The 19,686-nt window shown below is 50.4% G+C and overlaps 1 protein-coding gene across 1 annotated transcript in view; it reads right to left on the bottom strand.

Moving 5' to 3' along the window:
• Positions 1–17,653, bottom strand: part of HIP1 (huntingtin interacting protein 1) — a 152,846-nt gene extending 135,193 nt beyond the window's left edge. Inside the window, exon 1 of the mRNA XM_059896524.1 lies at positions 17,474–17,653. Coding sequence (XP_059752507.1) covers positions 17,474–17,593 — 120 coding nt within the window. The 5' untranslated portion in view covers positions 17,594–17,653. The remainder of the gene's footprint in view (positions 1–17,473) is intronic.
• Between the last annotated feature and the right edge of the window lie 2,033 nt (positions 17,654–19,686).

A 19,686-nucleotide genomic window follows, 5' to 3' on the forward strand; every position in this document is an offset into this window, starting at 1 on the left:
GATCCCACATGCTGTGGAGCAACTAAGCCCATGCGTCACAACTACTGAGCCTGTGCTCTAGAGCCCGTGAGCCACAACTACTGAAGCCCGTGTGCCTAGAGCCCGTGCTCCGCAACGAGAGGCCACCACAGTGAGAAGCCTGAGCACCGCAACGAAGAGTAGCCCCAGCTCGCCACAACTAGAGAAAGCCCCTGCACAGTAACGAAGACCCAACACAGCCAAAAATAAATAAATAAATTTATATATATAAAAAAAAGAATATTGAGCATAGTTCCCTGTGCTATACAGTAGGTCCTTGTTGGTTATCTATTTTATATATAGTAGTGTATATGTTAATCCCAAACTCCTATTTTATCCCTCTCTCCCACCCCTCGGTGTCCTCTTTCTATTTCAGGATCCAATCCAGGATCCCAGCTTGTATTAATTGTCACATATCCTTAGTCATTCCTGGTCTTTCATGACCTTGACATGTTTGAAGAGGACTGGTCAGTTATTTTGTAGAACATCCCTCAATTTGGGTTTGTCTGATGTTTTCTCATGATTAAATTGAGGTTATGCACTTTTGGCAAGAAAGCCACACAGGTGATGTGCCCAGGTCAGTCTACACCGTCATTCATTTCAATACACTGCCCTCTCTGACTTTCTCTGTATCCTCAGGGCAAACCCATTCGAGAGGTATTACTACCCCCACTAGATAGATGGGAAAACTGAGGCAAAGAAGTTAAGGCATTTGCCCAAGGTCACAGAGGTGGTAAGTAACAGAGACAGGATTTGAACTCAGTTCTGTCTTTGGATCATGCTATTACACACCAAGCTGCTACTTCAAGTCTTTCTAGTTTAAAATAATTCATCATGACCTTGACTGAATATAGGAAGTTGGACTTGGATGTTAATATAATTATTCCTAGTTCTACAAGTGTGATTCTAAAACCAATGAATAATAAGGATAACAGCTAACATTTACTTATTGAGCACCTACTATTTGCCTGGCATAGTGCTTCATCTTTTCTATCTAAGGTATCGTATTCAGATCCTTCCAACAACACGATGGAGTGGGCACTCCAGGGCACAATCCCTTATCCCAAACTCTTGGGGGCCAGGTGTGTTTGGGAATTTGGGGGTCTAGGTAACACCTTCTAATTAAACACAGTAACGTCTTTGCAGTGTATCATATGACCATCCATTCTAAGATGGGCAAATAACAGACTATAAATAGGCCCAGACAAGAACAGGTTGGGTACCAAACTTTGAAAAGAACTTTAGGTTTCCAGAGCCTCTGGGATTTTGTGGGGATAACAGACTGCAGGCCTGTTCTATTATGTAAAGTAACTTGCAAATGAGGAAACAGAGCTTTAGGGGGTCTCACAGCCAGTCATTACCCAGGCCTGCCCCCTCACTCTGAGGCCTAATTCCCCTGACATTTAAGACTCTCTCCTATCACTTGGTTTTTATTCCCCGTTTTCCATGACAAAACACATTCTAAATATACTCAACTGGCACTCAGAATAAATGAAAATAAATTTTCAAAACTCCTAGGCTCAGCTGTTCCTGGAGCAGGGGTCTGGGAGAGATGCAGGTTGTTCTCAACGACATAAGGACACGCTTAATCGCTCAGACTTTCCTTCATAAGTCCCAGCTACATCATCTATGACTTGATCCAAACTCCTCATGGACCTGGAAACACGTGTAGCCTATTTTGCCTCTTGGGTTGGATGTGCCTTAGTCCCCACTGTTTTCACAGGGAGGTATCCTTTCATTTGCCCTATAATTACTGTCCAGTTTGGAGGTTTGCGAAGAAAGTTCCGGACTGCAGCCATTATCCCCAGTCTAGGTCATCTTCATGATTCCTGACTCCTTACCAAGCCCCTGCCCATCCGCATTCTCACTTGACCCTAGGATGATGAAACTGACAATACGTACTGTATTAAGTAGGTGGTGATTTACACACTGGAGGGACGGTCCTAGATAAATCAGTGATGAACCCAAGCAAACAAAGACAATTCATTACTCCAGGAATAACAAAAATGCATGCAGGAATGTATATCAAAATATAGGAGGGGGAGCTTCCCGGGTGGCGCAGTGGTTAAGAATCTGCCTGCCAGTGCATGAGACATGTGTTCGAGCCCTGGTCTGGGAAGATCCCACATGCTGCAGAGCAACTAAGCCCGTGCGCCACAACTACTGAGCCTGCGTGCCACAACTACTGAAGCCCGCATGCCTAGAGCCCGTGCTCTGCAACAAAGAGAAGCCACCTCAATGAAAAGCCCGCGCACCGCAACGAAGAGTAGCCCCCACTCGCCGCAACTAGAGAAAGCCTGCGCACAGCAACAAAGACCCAATGTAGCCAAAAATAAAAATAAATTAATTAATAAAAATATGTATATATAGGAGGGGCTTAGCTGTCCCTAGCATGTACAGGGTCATGATAAAGTTGACACTGAATACAGAGTTAAAACTCTGGGGGGATAATGAAGGGAAAGTGATTGTCAGGGGATGGAAGGCACCTACATTAATGAAAGCGAGATCTTTCTCTTATGTAATGGCAGGTTCATACTAATGGCTATAATGAAAGCAGTTTAAGCAGGAAATAGTTGGGGAGGGAGAAAGAACTGGGCCAGGAGACTGCTGGTTTTTAGTAACAAGCCTGTGGAACTGACTCTTACCTCCTGTACGTGTATACCTTTAAGGAAAATAAAATCACACAACTAGTCATGGGTAGAGCCTCGACCCAAACCCCATGCCCTGCCCTGGGGGCCTGTGTTCGTTCCCGTCTGCATCCTTGCTTCAGCCTCTGTCTTTCCAGACTGGGCAGTTCTCACTGCATGCCCTCTGTCACCTTAACTGTCACCTCTGAGCCAGCTTTGTGCCTCAATGTCTTTCCTGTGGCCTTAGAACCAGAAATGCAGATTCCTCCAAGCAGGCGGTTCACCCGAGATCCTGTGCAAAGGCAGGCCGATGTGTTCAGGTCATGGTCCAGGAAAACACCTCCTGAGATCTCCAGGTAATTCCTCCTGTGGTTCTGCACACTACCCTCTGAAACGGCACCCCTGAAAACCCGGGGTCTTCCCTGTGTAGGTTCTTGTCTAGATGAACCTCAACCCAGGCCTCATCAGGGAGCAGACAAACCAGACCAAGACCCATCCATTTACTTATCCAACAGCCACGTGCCTACACTCTGTGCCAAATAGTGCACTAACCCCCAAACTCAGATGTTACTAAGTACAAGTAAGAGAATAATTATAAGAGCTGATATTTCCGAGTGCTCACCACGTGGAAGGCAATGCATTGAGCATCTTTTATGTATTATGCCATTTGATCCTTTCAACAACCCTATGAGGTAGGTATTTTTATTACTGTAGATGCTCTTTCAACAAATCTCTACTTCATTGATCCAGATTAACCTATGCCCACCAGCATCTCTGTAAAGTGGGCTGCCTGGGACCCCAGGCAGGTAAACTGTCTGGCTCTAAAGCCCATGCTCATCACGTCTACAGAGTCTTGGGGCACAACCCAGACCCAGACACAACTGGGTCTGCCTCAAATTTGGGCAGTGACTTGCAGTATGGACTCTATTTTTCTTTTCTAATCTTCATTTCCCTTTAGGAAACTGGATTGAATCAGAGGTCATATCTATATAACAACAGGAACCAGGGAGGTAAGGTCAGAGCATGAAGCAGGCTGGCAGAAGACAACAGGGAGTGGTGGAGACTGTGGAAAATCAGTGTTTATGCCCTGGCCACAGGTTTCAGGTTTATTTGTAAAATTTAAAGAAACACATCTGTAGCTGCTAGCTTGAATCTCGCACATCCTGTCTGGCTCTAACATTCTCTAAATCGAATAGATTTGATAGGTCGGGCCTCAAGTTCACTGCAATGGCATCATGACAGACACTCCATGTGGCCTCTGATTCAGTGTCAAAGAGTTTTTCTGGAAAAAAAATTTATGCTACAAAGTTAGGCCTGATGGGCTACCACTGGGAAGGTGAAAATCAAAAGACACTTCCAAAGTTGTGCAGTGCTCAGCCTGGGCAGATGCCATCTGGCAGTTCTAAGCAGAAGACAGAAGATGGTGCCTGGGCAGAAGTGACCAATTGCAAAGGGCTTCTCACTGGGTGTTTTCTGAGTGACTTTGGGAGGCCAGTTCTTTTGGTGGGGGGACAGGCCCATCTGACCAATGCAGAAGAAGTTACCCATAGAAACTAAGTGCAGCCAGGGTTATCCAGGAGGAAAGGTCTCACACAGAGAGAAAAGCCAAACAGAATTCAGTGTCTGAAGCTGAGAACCAAAAGCTGGGGTAACAATGGCCAGGTGTTGTTAGAAGGCAGCCAATTCTGACATGGCTGTTGCTTCAGTAACTACACTTGCAAGGAATCCCAATTTTCTAAGCCTTTGGGGCAATCTCATCCAACCCCCTCACTTCACAGACCTATAGAGGGTAGGGAACATGGCAGAACAGAGAGAACCACAGCCAGGAGAGGCCAGGCTTCCCAATTCTTAATCCAGAGCTCCAGGACCTCCTGGCTGCTCTGCAGCTAAGCCCAAGGATACGGGAACATTCCAGACCACCAGCGAACCTGAGTAAGTCTCAGGACACAGCAGGCCCACCCTGAGGGAAGCCCTTCATTTATTCCCACCTGTGCTTCCTGCCTTTAAGTCAGTTCCCTCAAGCAAAGACACCATCAGGATCCTATAGTAACAGTGGGATTTCCCACCTGCCTTTTTTTTTTTTAATAGACAGCACAGCACTTGATCAAAAAAAAATTTTTTTAAGGCTAAGTAACTTACATCTATGATCCTCAAACTTGGAATCGCACCAGAGAACTCCATGGCCCCGCAGGAAAGAATGTTTTGAACAGGTTGCTGAATTGTTTTTTCCAGGATAAAGCACCTGTGAATAAGTGCCAAGCGTGGAAACCCAATGTTTTATCTATAGCCACAACAAGCATGGATGAAATAACAAGTGTTTTAAAGCGTGGCCTGTCTGTGCAGCGAGGCCTGGGCTCCACTGGGCTTCTTGCCCTGGAGCGTGTGTTACCTGCTACCACCCTGTATTAGCTTTTATCACTGCTGTAACAAATTATCACAAACTTAGCAGCTTAAAACAACACCCATTCACCATCTCACAGTTCCATAGGTCAGAAGTCCAACAAGGTCTCACTGGGCTAAAATCAAGGTGTCCGCAGGCTGCATGCATTCCTTGCTGGAAGCTCTGGGGAAAATTTGCTTTGAAGCTCACTCCAGTTGTTGGTAGAATTCAATTCCTTGCTATTCGAGACCCGAGGTCCCCGTGTCCTTGCTGGCTGTCGGCCAGGGGCCACTCTGAGCTTCTGGAGGCTTCCCTTGGGTCCCTGCACGTCGGCCCCTCCATCTCAGAGCCAGCAATGGCACATTGAATCCTTCTCTCACTTGGAATCCCTCTGACTTCCCCTTCTGCCATGTCTCTCTTCTGCTTGGCAGCCAGAGAAGATTCTCTGCTTTTAAGGGCATGTGTGATTAGACTGGGCCCACCTGGATACTCCAGGCTCCTCTCCATATCTTGAGGTCCTTCATTACATCTGCAGAGTCCCTTTCGCCAGGTAACAGAACATAGTCACAGGTGGATATGTTGATGGTGGGGACGTTATTCGACCTACCACATTTCACTTCGCATTTCTGAGCTGCAGAAACACCACCTATCAGTCCACCAACAGAACATAAATCAGGCTCCTAGTCCGCTGGCTCTAGGTGTACCGTGCCTGCACACGGAAGTCACCTCTGTAAATCTGTCCCTCCCACTGAATTCTCCACTCCTAAAACACTCACCTTGAACCCACCAGTGTTGCCAAAACTTTCGTTTCAGTCCAATGTGACACAGATCAGATGCGTTCACCTCGGTGCTAAGCACCTGCCTTGGGGTGGGAACTGGGCCCATTCCCTTTTCCGTTACAGCAACAATCAAATACAATTAGGTCCTTAAGATGCATCATTAGTTCATTTGACAAACATCTGCTGAGGTCCTACTGGGCACTGAGCCCTTTGCTCAGGGTGGGGAGGCCTACAGAGCAGGCTAAGCTAAAAGGAAGCTCACGGTCCAGTGTGGGACAGACACCCAGATAAACACGGTAGCACAGAACACACAGAAGTAGCAGTCAGTAAATCTGCCTGGGTGGGGGTGGAGGGAGACTTCCCAGAGGAGGGGCCATCGAGGGTGGGACTTAATGGATGAAAAGAGTTTGGCAGGTGGATGAAGTGGGAGAGGCGTTCTAGGCAGACGAGAATGCTGCCACCTGGAAAAACCCAGGAACGAAGCAGCCGTGGGCTGTGCTGGGAAAGCGCTAAGGCGCTTGGTAGGGCTGCGGGTGTTAACATTAAGGCTGGCCAAGCTGGGCTGTGTGCGTGACAAGGAGCTTGGGTTTCAGCTTAGAGTAACGCATAACAAACAGAGGTTGTTAAAACCTGGAGTGATACAAACAGTTGGACCTCTTAAAACCAAACTCTGACGGCCAAGGAGAGGGTAGATCTCATGAGGGTCGAGACTGGAGGGCAGGAGGGCCGGGTGGGCCATGCAATAAATAGCTCGGGCTTGAGATGAAGGCCTGAACTAAGGTGAAGGTGGAGGCGGTGGTGGAGAAGTTGGGGCGATACGGTGTGCAATCAAGGAGGCAGGAACAACAGGCCTCCGTGACTAGCTGCAGGGGTGCAGAACAGAGGGGTCTCCTGGGATGACTGGCAGAATTTCAGGTGGAACAGCCCGAGATGGTTTATAAACTGAGACTCTCTGAAACCGTGAACAAAGGAGAATGAGCAAGTCTGTGGCAGGAGATGGAGACCAAGTTTAGGTGGTTGGTTTTTTCTTTCTTCTTTTTTTTTTTTTTCTTTTTTTCTTTTTTGAGTCGGATTTTTCTTATCAGCAGTAACAAGGCCTTGGCTGTACAGGGAGATCCCATCCTGGAATAAGGGTCTCAAGGGAAGCAGGAGATCGCAAGTCACTGTCGAGCATGAGTCAGGGAGTTGACATTCAATAGGAAGTCCCCAAGGACAACCCACGGTTACATCAGAGAGACGGTGTCTTCAGGGATCCTCTTGGTGGCTCCAATTGTGCTCATGTGACCCCAGATTCAGAGTTCGCAAATCAGGGTTCACATTTTAGAACTGGGACCAAAAATGGTTGATGCCCATTCAGTCCTTCACCCAAAATATTTTATCCTTCATTCCACGAACCCTTATCAAGAGTCGCTCGAGGGCTTCCCTGGTGGCGCAGTGGTTGAGAATCTGCCTGCCAATGCAGGGGACACAGGTTCGAGCCCTGGTCTGGGAAGATCCCACATGCCGCGGAGCGGCTGGGCCCGTGAGCCACAACTACTGAGCCTGCGCGTCTGGAGCCTGTGCTCCGCGACAAGAGAGGCCGTGACAGTGAGAGGCCCGCGCACTGCGATGAAGAGTGGCCCCCGCTCGCCGCAACTAGAGAAAGCCCTCGCACAGAAACGAAGACCCAACATAGCCAAAAATAAATAATAAATAAATAAATTTATTAAAAAAAACGAGTCGCTTGGGGCCAGACACTGAGCCAAGAACTTGAGCTGACAAAGAAAAGGCACTCAACATATATATTTTTTGAATTTCTACCATGTGCCAAGCCCAGAGAGGTGGAGCCCTGGGATGACCTGTGACTCCAAGGGAAGCTGATCTGGATCTTGCTCGGAGAGGAAACCACAGAGCTCATGCCTGTCTCTGAAGGATTATGGGAAATGGGAGGGAAGAATATAGCAACAGTTAAGCCAGATCCAAGGAAAACCGAACAGAGAAGGTATCTGCTTCCAGGCCAGTATGGGAGAGGGGACACGTGACAGCCTAGTAAGATATAATAACACACACAGTAACTGTCTAGCCTAAGAACTGTCACCATGGTCTGGCCCCAGGGACCACACAGCCAGACGGAGACCTCAAAGAACCACTGTTAGAAGGTCAGCGTTTCTGCCATGTTCCCAGGTGACATTCTCCAAGCTCCCAGATTCTCACAGTGGTTCATCATGTCTGGCTTGATCTAAATCTTTGGAACAGGAGCCAAGCCTGTTCTGTGTTTCAGAAGCCTATCACCCGGGTCTTTGGTTTATTCAAATGTGCTTCTTTTGAGCCTAGAGGCACCCTTTCTTCTCTCATTCTCTCCTTTGAGAACTTCTCACCACCTAATTTATTTCGTATTTAACAGACATCCTGAGCTTTCGCTGGTGTAAAGCCCTCTGCTAGACACTGGGGCAACTCACCAAAAGATGAGTGAGAAACGAGGGCCCGGGACTTCCCTGGTGGCGCAGCGGTTAAGAATCCGCCTGCCAATGCAGGGGACATGGGTTCGAGCCCTGGTCCGGGAAGATCCCACATGCTGCAGAGCAACTAAGCCCGTGAGCCACAACTACTGAGCCTGCGCTCTAGAGCCCATGCTCCACAACAAGAGAAGCCACCGCAATGAAGAGTAGCCCCCAGTCGCCGCAACTAGAGAAAGCCCGTGCGCAGCAACGAAGATCCAACGCAGCCAAAAATAAATAATTAAATAATTTTTTTAAAAAAAGAAATGAGGGCCCGTCTGCCACAAAGGAAGGTAGACACAAGACACACATGAACGGGAGCCAAGGGCACCATGCTAAGTGTGGGCTAATGATAGGTGTCAACTTCCCGGCTACGTGTTACAGCAGGGCTCAGGGTGTGCTGCTTGTATATGCGTGATTCATAAATCAAACATTTCCCAGTTCTAGGGCAGCATCAGAAGTGCTTTCACGGGGGAGGCTGTGTTTGAGAGAGACCTCAAAGGGTGGGTGGATATCTAAATGGCAGGTTCTTACTTAGCCTCCTTAAGACATTCTCCTACTCCCTGGGAGGAACCTTTTTATAATCCTCTGCATTCTGAAATATATAAATAGAGAAAACTGCATGAAGCAAAAATGGACAGCTTAATGAATTATCATAAACCACCACCCAGGCCAATAAACAGATGGATGGCAGGACCTCAGAAGCTCCCCTGTTCTGAACATCCTACCATCACTAACCTCTCCTGCACCAGGGATGACCTTTATCTGGACTTTTATAATAATCACTCCCTTTTTTTTCTTTTCAGTTTTATCATCTAAGCAAGCACCCCTAAATCCCAGTTTTGTTTTGCCTGTTTTTTGAACTTAATATAAATGGAAGCCTTCAGAGTTGTCCTTTGGGGTCTGCCTTTTTTCCCCTCAACGTTATGTTTGCAAGAGTCATCCGTGTTGTTGAGGGAAACTACAGTTTGTTCATCTTCACTGCTGTATAGTATCCCAATGAGAGACTAGATCACAATTTATTTATCCATCTACTGCTGATGGGCTTTTGGACTGTTTCCAGTTTGGGGTTATTACAAGACGTGATTATGAATAGTCTTCTAAATATCTTTTGGTGCATGTGCATGCATTTCTGTTGGGTATATAGCTTGCTGTGGACTTGCTGGGTTATTAAGTGTGCTTATCTTCAATTTTGGGATAATACCAGGCTGTTTTCCAATGCAGTTGCACCAGTGTACGCCCCCCCTCAGCAGTGCATGAGTGCTTTCACTGCTTCACATGCTTGCCAACACTTGGCACTGTCGATTTTTTTTTCATTTTTATTTCAGCCATCCTGTATCTCACTGTAATTTTAATTTTCACTTCCCTGATTTATAACGAAGTTGCACACTTTTTCATATGGTTACTGGCCATTTGCTTATCCTCTTTTGTGAAGCACCTCCTGCCTGTTTTTCTATTAGGTTGTCCTTTTTTTTTTCTTTTAAGTTTTTTTTACATATTCTGGATAAAGGTCCTTCGATAGTTACGTGTGTTGCAAAAAATCTTCTGGGAGGAATTTCAAATGTCCAAATAAGTCAATTTGGAAAAGACCTAGGGGGAAAAAAAAAGAAATCTCTGTACCTTTTCTAAGTTACCAGCCCCAGGCCAGGCTTCAGTTTTAAAGGGAAGTATGGAAAGGAAAGCGTACAATTTGAGATCAGATCCACCAGGTTCAAGCCTCAGCTCCTCAGGCCACGTCCTGAGCGCTCTTGGGCAAGTCACAGAGCTCTCTGGGCCTCAAGTGTCCACACTTGAGAACTGACCAAAATTACCTCCTGCACGGTTGTTCTGTGGCTGAAAAGAGGTTATGTGTAAACGTACTTTAAAAACTGCACATGGTGGTAGCTGTTGTTAAATCAGAAGCAACTGGCCACACTGGCTTCCTGAACGGCCCGACCAGCTTCCTGAGCTGTGTCCCAGCACTAAGAGCAGAGGTGGCAGCAGCCACCTTTCAGATCCAAGAAGATCCCTTCTCTCTTTCCCGCGGGCTAAGCCAGAGGAACCTTCAATCCCCAGCTCTCTCCCCGCAGTGTCAGACTGTACTGCCCACAGCCTGGGACAGGGCTCCTCCCTGCCTGCCCAGGCAGGAAAACAGGAAGCAGTCCCCACCCTGCCAGGAGGTGGGGCTGACTACTTCCCTCTCCAGGTGGGCATCTCTCCAGGACATCAACCCTTCTGGATGCAGGAGAAGCACTGGCCGCTGGCCTGTGGCACCACTGCACCAAGCTGTGCCCTACGCCCCGCCCAGGTCACTCCCACACTTTGTCCCGAGGTAGTGGAATAAGTGGGCCCATGCATGGGGAGCATAAAACGGGCCTCATCAGTGCCTCACAAGCAAGGAACGCTTTCAGTGCCCAAGTGGGGCTGGGAATCTGCACTCCTGGACCACACGGACACACCCTATCCCTTCCCAAGGTGCACCAGCATCCTTTCATGAGCCCCACGTCACTGGTACCTGGGCCCCATTCCACATACAGGGGGCAACTGGAAACCCCTTTCAAGAGAACAGTTGAGAGCTCAGAAGAAATGTGTGTCCTTATTCTAATGGCAAAGGCTGCTTACAGGAGTTTTATAAGCTGAAATATTTGAGAGCTGGAAGGACCCTCAGAAATCTTTTCCAGCCTCCTCATTTTGAAATGAGAGATGCAGGGGCAGAGCCAGAGACAGATTTCCTGTCTCTGCACTCATCCTAACCTCCCTTATGCCCTGCTGCAAACTCCAGCAACTGCACGCAGGCCACTGCCATCAGCCACGTCCAGGTGCCCGGGACACTAGGCCAGTTTCTCTCCCTACCCTGTAACCTCTTCTAGCTCAGAAAGATCTGACCTGAAGCAGAATGAAGCCCTGGGAAGTCTAAGAGCACAGTTTGGGAATGTTTATCAAGTGTTCTGAACTTGACGGAAATTCAAACCGTCAACCTTGAGCCCTAATTCTGTTTCCAGCCCCTGCAGGCTCTTTCCTAAGTGAAGTCTCCAACCTAGAGGGCCATGTACTTCCATGGTACCCTGGGTGCCCAGGCCTGGCACACAGGGCAGGCACTTAGTGAGATATGCTCATTGGGGAAATCAAAGGAGACAGAGGGAGACTCTCCAAAATGTGCAAAGGAAAAGCACTCTGCAAGTGGAGGTCTGCCTGCGGCCCCCAGGCTGCTGTAGATCCTCCGACTGTTGTATGTTCACATGTTTGGCAAACAGGCCCCAGTGCCTGCCTCATGCAAGGGCCCACTGGGCACTGAAACCCAGACCCTGCCCTCAAGACCTTCCAGTCTGGAAGGGAAGCCAAGATGTGCGTGTGGAGGAATGGGAGGGACATACAGTAGGTAAGGGACCCTGCTCACCTGAACCAGACGGCAGGGGCTGCCTGGTGGAGGGAGGCCCTGTAAGTTAAGGTCTGCAAACGACAGGGACTAGGGACCCCGATGGTGCCACATCATGTGGGGTCTCTGGGCAGCCAGCAAGGGTTCCTGGAAAAAGGGAGTTATACGGGCAGTGCTGGGCTTTAGAGACAATCCATCTGGCATCAGGCGCTTTGGGAGGCAGGGAGGATGGGATTACAACGATGCAGGCAAAGGAGAAAATAAGGGCAGCGACAGCGAGAAGCAAAGGAGGGAAGGACAAGAGAAACATCACAGAACAGAGTGTGGCTGTGAGGGCAAGAGGCGGGGAGGGCTCAGAGCTGATGCCTGGGAGATGATGGGCCTGATGGGGACCAGGCACAGGCGTTCACAGGCTGGGGAGGCCCAAGTAGAGTTTGGGGCATGTGTGGTTTATCAGGGGGCAGACATCCAATGGGAAGTGGTCACACAGGCCAGGAAGTCAGAGAGTCGGCGTCACTGAGGTGAGAACAGAAACCATCCTATGGAAGTGAGGGCAGAGGAAGTGGACAGGAGGAAAAAGAGAAGTGGGGTGAGGACAGAGCCTTGGGGACCCCAAGTGTTAGGGGAGGAAGGAGGACGAGAGCTGGAGGGGGCCAGGCAGTGCCACAGGGATGGCAATCGGGGCCAGTTTTCCTGGGTTTGAGTCCCAGCTGTCACTTACTCACTTCAGAACCTTGAGCTGGTTATTAACACCTCTCAGCCTCAATTGCCTCATCTGTAAAATAGGGTTTATAACCTGTAAGTTTGTTGTAAGACTTGAAAGGGGAGATTTGTGCAAGGCCCTTACACTTGCACAAGAGTAAGTGTGATAAGTGCAGGCTTTTCTCATTAGTATCAGTGGGAGGAAACCAGAAGAGGACAAAATCACAGACCCAAAGAAAGCTCTCGCATCCTTTCTAGTTTTCAGTACCAACTAAGGGAGCAAGCAGGGGACAGGAGGGGTACAGCACCTTTTATGTTAGAAACCATTCCTGTGTAGCCAGGGTTGAGACCCACTGATCCCTCTAGCCCAACCCTAAAATTTTTCAGCTGGTTAATCGAAGGTTGAACATCTTCTGAAGATCATGAACGAGATGGCAGAAACACCCCCTGACTTAAACGTGGAGAAGAGGACTTGTCATCTGATTTTGAAGCCCTGGCTTGTCTGTCTACTTGCTATGTGGCCTTGGAAAAGTCACTTGGCCTCTCTGAGCCTGAGCTATGAAATAGGTTAAAGGCTATAAATCCCCTAGCATGTTCCTAGGACCCAGCAGGCCCTGCATAAATATTTGTTTCTGTTCCTGGCTCTTTCCAGTGTATGATTGGTTAGGTCCTTTACTCCATCGTGGGTTCCATCCAAGAGATTGTGACTAAGGGTTTGTTCCTTCCCCTGTGTTTCCAGAGCCCCATCCTCTCCTCTGATCCCAGCATTCACCTGCCGCAGAGCAGAGCTGCTCAAACTTCCGTGTCTGATTGAAATGCAGGCTCTGATGCAGCAGGTCCTGCCTTGCTAATGGCTCCAGGGATGCCGGTGCGACGGGTCCTCTGTCCCCCTTGCAGAGTGGCCGGTCCACCTCCCTGCTGACTCAGGAGCTCCTCTGGGGCCACTCTCTTTACATTACTCATCTCTGAGTTCCCTTCATGGTATGTACTCACTAAATGGATGTTGAAAAAACAAGTAAACCATAGAGAAAACCATTTTCCAGCTAAGTAAATACAGACAGCGTATTTTGTTTGTGAGTGGACACCCTCCCGATTCATTCCAGAATTGCCCTCTTGCCCGACTTGAGGACAGTGTGGTGGGCCTGAGACCTGGAACCCGGAGTCCTGGGTTTGAATCCTGACCCTTTCACTCACCGACCAGAGGCCCTGGGCAAGTTACCAAGCTCTCATCCATAAAATGAGGGTGATAACACCCAACCACAGTGCAACCCCAAGGATGGCTAAAACCTGATCTATAAACTGTAAAGTACTCCAGGCAACGTATCATTATTACTGCAGCTTTTTTGAGGGCGGGAACTACTTTTTATTTCCCTAGAGCCTGAAGGTTGCTTGTGATGGGCTGGGTGGGAGACACACCAGGGGTCTGGTTGCAGATGGGGACTGAGGCAGGCAGGGCAGGGGTCCCCACTCTGGCAGGGACACTGGCCACGTGAAGTGTGAGGATGATCCCAGGAGAGTCGAGGAGGGAAGGCTTCCCGGAAGAGGCTGGCAGTGGTGGGGAAACAAGGCGGGTCTGAGGGCACAGGCAGCTGGGGAACGGGCCTGACCGGAAGGAAAGCAGAGAAATCAGAGTCCCCTGATAGGCCTGGGGCAGGGCTCCCGACTGAGACTGTAGAGACAAGGCCGGACCAGGAGGGAACTTGGGGCCATTAGGAAAGAACATCAAGTAATTACAGATGTTCCCTGCAGCCCAGAGCTGAGTTCCCCATCCAGGCCAGGCCTCCCTGTGGGACCAACCAGTCACTCTGTACCCTTGACTACAGCCACTTCACCACTCACATGAGCCTCAGGCATGTGAGGACAGAGGCAAGAGCAACAAGACACAGTCCCGCCCTCAGGAAGCTCACAGTTTACTGAGGGCCACAGAGAAATGGGGACAGGACAGGTAGCAGGTGCGAGGCGTTCAGAGGTGGAAGGGACCAATTCTGCTCCTGTCTCCACTCAGCCAATAAGTCTCATCCACACCCATCTCCAGACCATTCCCCATTCCTGGAATGCCCCTGTCCCTCCTCTCCACCCAGCAAGTGCTAGCTCAGGCTGAAGGGTGGGGTTCAGACCTCAGAGGGCTCCCACCCCCTTGCCACCCCCTTCCCACCCCCATAGCCTGTACTTTAAGCACACACTCTTAGTAATTATTGCACTAACTAGTAACACTTCTGTCCTTTTACTGAAGAGTTAATCACAGCCCGCCCCAGTACTTACCCTTGGGCTTTTTTTCAGGTCCCCTCTCCCCCTCAGAGTACAGCAATCATCACTGCAACAGTGCTCCTCAGTTTACAAAATGCCTTCACGCATATTATTTAATTGAATTCCCCACAATCAACCTGTGACGTAAGTAGTATCCTTATTTTACAACAAGGAAACTGAGGCTTAGAAAGGTTAGACAGGGACTTCCCTGGTGGTCCAGTGGTAAAGAATCCGCCTTCCAATGCAGGGGACGTGGGTTCGATCCCTGGTCGGGGAACTAAGATCCCACATGCTGCGGGGCAACTAAGCCTGAGTGCCGCAAACTACAGAGCCCACGCGCTCTGGAGCCCACGCGCCACAACTAGAGAGAAGCCCGCACGCCGCAACGAAGATCCCATGTGCTGCAACTAAGACCCGATGCAGCCAAAAAATAAATAAATAAATAAATAAATTAATTAATTAAAAAGAAAGGTTAGACAACTTGCCTGGGGCCACACCACCCACCCATGTGCCTGGCAATCAAACTCCAACCTCTTCTAGCTCCCATGCCAGTGCTCTGCCCAGTACTCAGAGGCCACACAAGGTAGTAGTTAAGGCCACACAAGGTAGTAGTTAAAGGCTGGGATCAATTCCAGCTGTGTGACCTTGGGCAAGTTACTTAACTTCTCTGTGCCTCAATTTCATCCAGGTAAAATGTGGCTGATACCCACCTCATAGGTCCTTATCGATACCACCTCACAGGACCTTACTGAGATTAAAGAAGGAAATATAATAAAGTACTTAGAATAGTGTCAAACACAATAATTAGTTACAATTATTCTACCGCCGCTAATTCTCATGGTCTCTTAACTCATTAAAAAATTTTTTTCCAACTCATGTTTATATCTCATAATACATTTCATAGATAGTCATTAAACAAAATACATTTTTGCAGCCTAAGGTGAGGTTTTAGGATTATCCTCTTTCCTTTTCTTCACTCTCCTACTCCCCTAATAGTTTCAACAATAGAGAAACTCTCTTTTCCTGATTCATTCTACCTCCCCTCCACACTACACACACACAGACACACACACGCACGCGCGCACATGCACACACACATGCACGTGCACACACACACACACACACACACAAGCCACTAGGTCAAATCTGGCCAATTATCAGTGTTCCATAGAATGTAAAATACTGGCAAACACTGACCTAGACTCTCCTTATTGGGCTGTCCCTGGATAGCTAGAGAAACTTTCATAAACCTAATTTCTATCACTATAATGGGTCAAAGTCTTACGTGTATTTCTCTATTGCTCCAGTTTTTACTTATTTGAGACTCTAGAAGGAATGAATTGCCATTTATTTTCCTTTGCCGTTAAAAAAAAAAAGATTCACACTGTTTCCTGGAGCAAGAACCCTCATGTGCCCAGGCAGCTAGTTGAGGCCATAATGCCCACAGCAGACAGGTAGCTTCCTTCTTTTCTGGGGTCCAATCCACAAAGTCAGAGAATAAACCTTAAACACAGCTGGGCCCTGAGAGACAGAAGTGAACAGCCAGCCGTCTCTCCCATCCCACCTGGGGTAGGATGATGACCTAGGAAGGGGACACTCCCTACTTTACATCACCCAGACACACCTGCGAAGGGCCTGGAAAAAGAAGAGGAGGAAGTCCCCTGGGATGAAAAGCTTCATTCTTTGCAAGATTCTCCATATAGAACACTCAAGTCAGGACCTCACCATCTGTATCTACAACCCCAAAGCCCTTCCCTCACACGGTACTGTATTTGGGGGTGGGGGGGAGCAGAACACAGCAGGAGAACCAGCCTCTGGCAGTGGAGGTCCCACTGGATCTTTGAAGGTTCCACTCTGAGAGCAAGAGTGAAGAAAAAATGTGCCCATACAGTTTTGGCCCTGGGATTAAAAGAGGTGCTGTGCCCTTGGAAATGGATTTTGCATACAAACGAGCCAATGAACACCATAAACATGTCAGCTTTATTCAGTCCAGTCAATACACAACGCATTAAAACTCTGAGGTAAAAATGGATTGTGGCTTTTTGTTGATGCCAGCGAGGAATTTTGGCCCCCAGCCCTGCTCAGGCTGGACAAATGGGGCAGTCTGCCTGTTAGTTGTCCGGCACATCTTGGGGGATGAAACCAAAACCCCAGTTCAGGGTTCTGGGCACCCCAGGGCAGCTCAACTTGACCAGCATGGGGCCACTGGTCCAAAAGCCTCAATTCCTGCCCCCGGGCCGGCCCCCTCCTCCAGCCCCCAGTCATCTTCCAAACTCGGCCACACATCACATTTCCCACATTCCTTCTCACCGCTCAGACCCCTTCAGCCGGGCCCTCGGAGACCGACAGCTGGGGGTGGTGTGAGCCAAGCAAGAGGCACAAGGAAGGGGGTGCTAGGGGTGGGGGGAATGTCAGCGCAACCCTGAAGCGGTCGAGAGGGGAGGAAAGGGCTCCCCACCCTTCACATCCCCGACCCAGCGCCCCACTCTCGGCCGCCACACTTGCGACCCTCAGTACTCCCCCAAGTGAGCTTCCCCAGCCTAGGGGCAAACCTTCCATTCGGCTCCTTCTCGGGTTCCTTCCCCTCTCACCGCCCCTGTGACCCGTGCCTTGCCCCGCCGGGGTGGGCTCCCCTCAGAAGGCGCCGCACGGATCCTGTCAGCTCCTCGGAGCCGCCCTGCCCTCTTCCCCAGGCCAGCCGGGTGTCCCCGGGGTCCCCGACCTTCCCTGACCGCCCTGACCTGAGCACCAGATGCCCTCTCTCGCGGCCCCCTTGCTCTGTCCTTTCCTGGGTCTGCAAGATCCCTACTCCCTTCAAGTCCGCTCCAGGACACGGCGTCTCTCGGGATGCCCCAGCCATGCGCGACCCGGGGTCCCCCGGTCCTCACCTGAGTCCGCTCGAAGCTCTCCCGCTCCGCCGCCTCCATCCCCGCGCCGACCCCACGTCGGCTCAGCACCTTTGGCAGGGGGTTGGGTACTTGCTTCATGGAGCTAGTCATCCGGTCCATGTCGCCCAGCGGAGCCGAGTCAGGGGCCCTCGGCAGCCCCGGGATCCCCACCGCGCCGCCCGCCCCGCCCTACCGACTGGGATCCGGCGCTAACGGGACGGCTCCCGCCTCCCATTGGCTGAGAGCACTGCTACTCTCCTGAGGCCCCGCCCCCGCCCAGAGGCTTCCCCGTCCGCCCCCGCCCTCTCCAGAGCCCCTTGACTCGCCCTACCCGGCTGGGCCCTAGGGACGGTGAGGCGCGCCGTGACCGGTCCGGAGGCCTGTCCGTCACCGGACCCCGCCTCCCCTGGCGGGGGCGGGCCTGGGGCGGGGCTTGGGGCGGTCCTGACCTGCCCTCGCCCTCGTCTCCCCCGACGCCCCGCGCACCGCTCTCCCCGCCCTGCCGGCGCCCGAGTCTTCCCCGCCACCAGCGCTCTCCCAGTGTCGGGGCCGCTGCGAGATCCCGGCTTGGTGGGTGGGGGTCAAGCTGGCGGGGAGTCGGACCGCCCGCAGGGAATCCGGGCCCGCTTGGGACTGGCCTATTTACTCCTTTCGGGCCGGGGACGAGAGAGCGCGCGTTGGACCGGCTCGGCGGCCGGAATCCCAAGATGCGCTGCCTCGAGGCCCGGCTTGCGCAGGTTGGGTCAGCTTGTTGCAGACCTGGCCGCCATGGGTAGCGACTCCCGCCCAGCTCCCTCTGCTTCCTCCCTTATCCTCCCCCTGCCTCGAATCCCTGCCCATCCCTTTTGTAATGTTCGCAGACTAGGGAGCGCTGGGCTGGGTCGGGTCAGTGGAAACTTCTCGACACCTTTCCAAACCTCTCATCATCTGGATCTGGCCAGAACGTATTCAGACACTTTATATTTATCCCCGGCTCTGGGACACCCCTCCCGTCCTGCTCAGTCGTCAGCCAGGGTACCGACAGGCGGAGGGAAGTGTGATCCTTAGCGGAGATGCTGAAGAAAGTTAAAAGTTTTCCGTTCAATGCCAATTTTGGTGTTTTAAAAATAAATGCTTTTGAAACTCAAAGAAAGCCGTTACTTTTTTAAAAAAAACTAAAAGCTTTTGATAAAAATTTGCACATTCAATAGAGAAGTGGAAGAGGGGGTGGGCCTCGGTAGGCACTAGGGAGCTACTGAAGGCTTTGCCAGCTGGCATTGTGTGGACGGGATTATGGGGGCGAGAGGGAAGGGAGGGAACCAATGCGGAGACTCCAGCAGTAGGTGAGACAACGAGGGGCCTCCACTAGCGAGGAGCGGAGAGAGTTCGGTCCTGTGGGAGGTTCTGTGAATAGGTTTGGACAAAGGGAATGCGGGGAGGGAGTGTCGGGGCCAGAATTTCTGTAGAAGAAGGATTTAAGGGTGGCATCGTGATGGAGGGGAATTGCATTGAGGCTACATTTGCATAGCAAGAACCCTGGTTTCGCCTTCTCTTAGACTGTGTTTTTAGGGGAGGCCTTAGGAGTGGCTCTCCTTGGGTTTCTCTTGGATGGGGTTATCTGTCACCTAGTTTTGGGTTCTTTGCTCTAGTCATGGGAGAGGAGGCACCTGACAAGAATTGTGACCTAAGGTAGAAAACCAGTCACCGGGAGACCGCAGTCTCTGTCTTTCCCCTCCTCTCATTTCCTACTAGTGCCTCCCCCTGGCCAAACCCAGCTGGAGGCAGGAGGGCTAAGGGTGATGGGTCAGGTACTGCCCCCTCCCCTCCTTGCAGGCTCAGAGCAGAGTGGAGAAGAGCGGAGGCTGGATCTGGAGGTTCCTAGCCTGGGGTGGGGGTGGGGAGGGGCTCACAAGAGTGTACCTACAAGGAAAACAGACAAGCTTCCTAAGCTTTACTTCTCTGTGCCCATTCTGTCCTGTACCCACCTCCTGCTCTGGACCCAGCTAAAGAGTGATTTATGATCCTTTGCCCTGAGTTTATGGCTTCAATAAACAGCGGCCCTTTAAACAGGGATTAAGGGATCAGCCTACTTCTTATTAGAATCAACCAGAGTAGGAGTCAGGAATTTGTGGTTTGGAGGCACCCTGTGGAGAAAGATTCAAGCGAGTTACCTTCCACTGTGAAACTCAAGAGTGAGTTAAAAATAAGATTTCCCACTTGCCGCAGCAGCAAAA

This window comes from Balaenoptera ricei, chromosome 15, assembly GCF_028023285.1.
Source record: "Balaenoptera ricei isolate mBalRic1 chromosome 15, mBalRic1.hap2, whole genome shotgun sequence".
NCBI classification, from domain to species: Eukaryota; Metazoa; Chordata; class Mammalia; order Artiodactyla; family Balaenopteridae; genus Balaenoptera; species Balaenoptera ricei.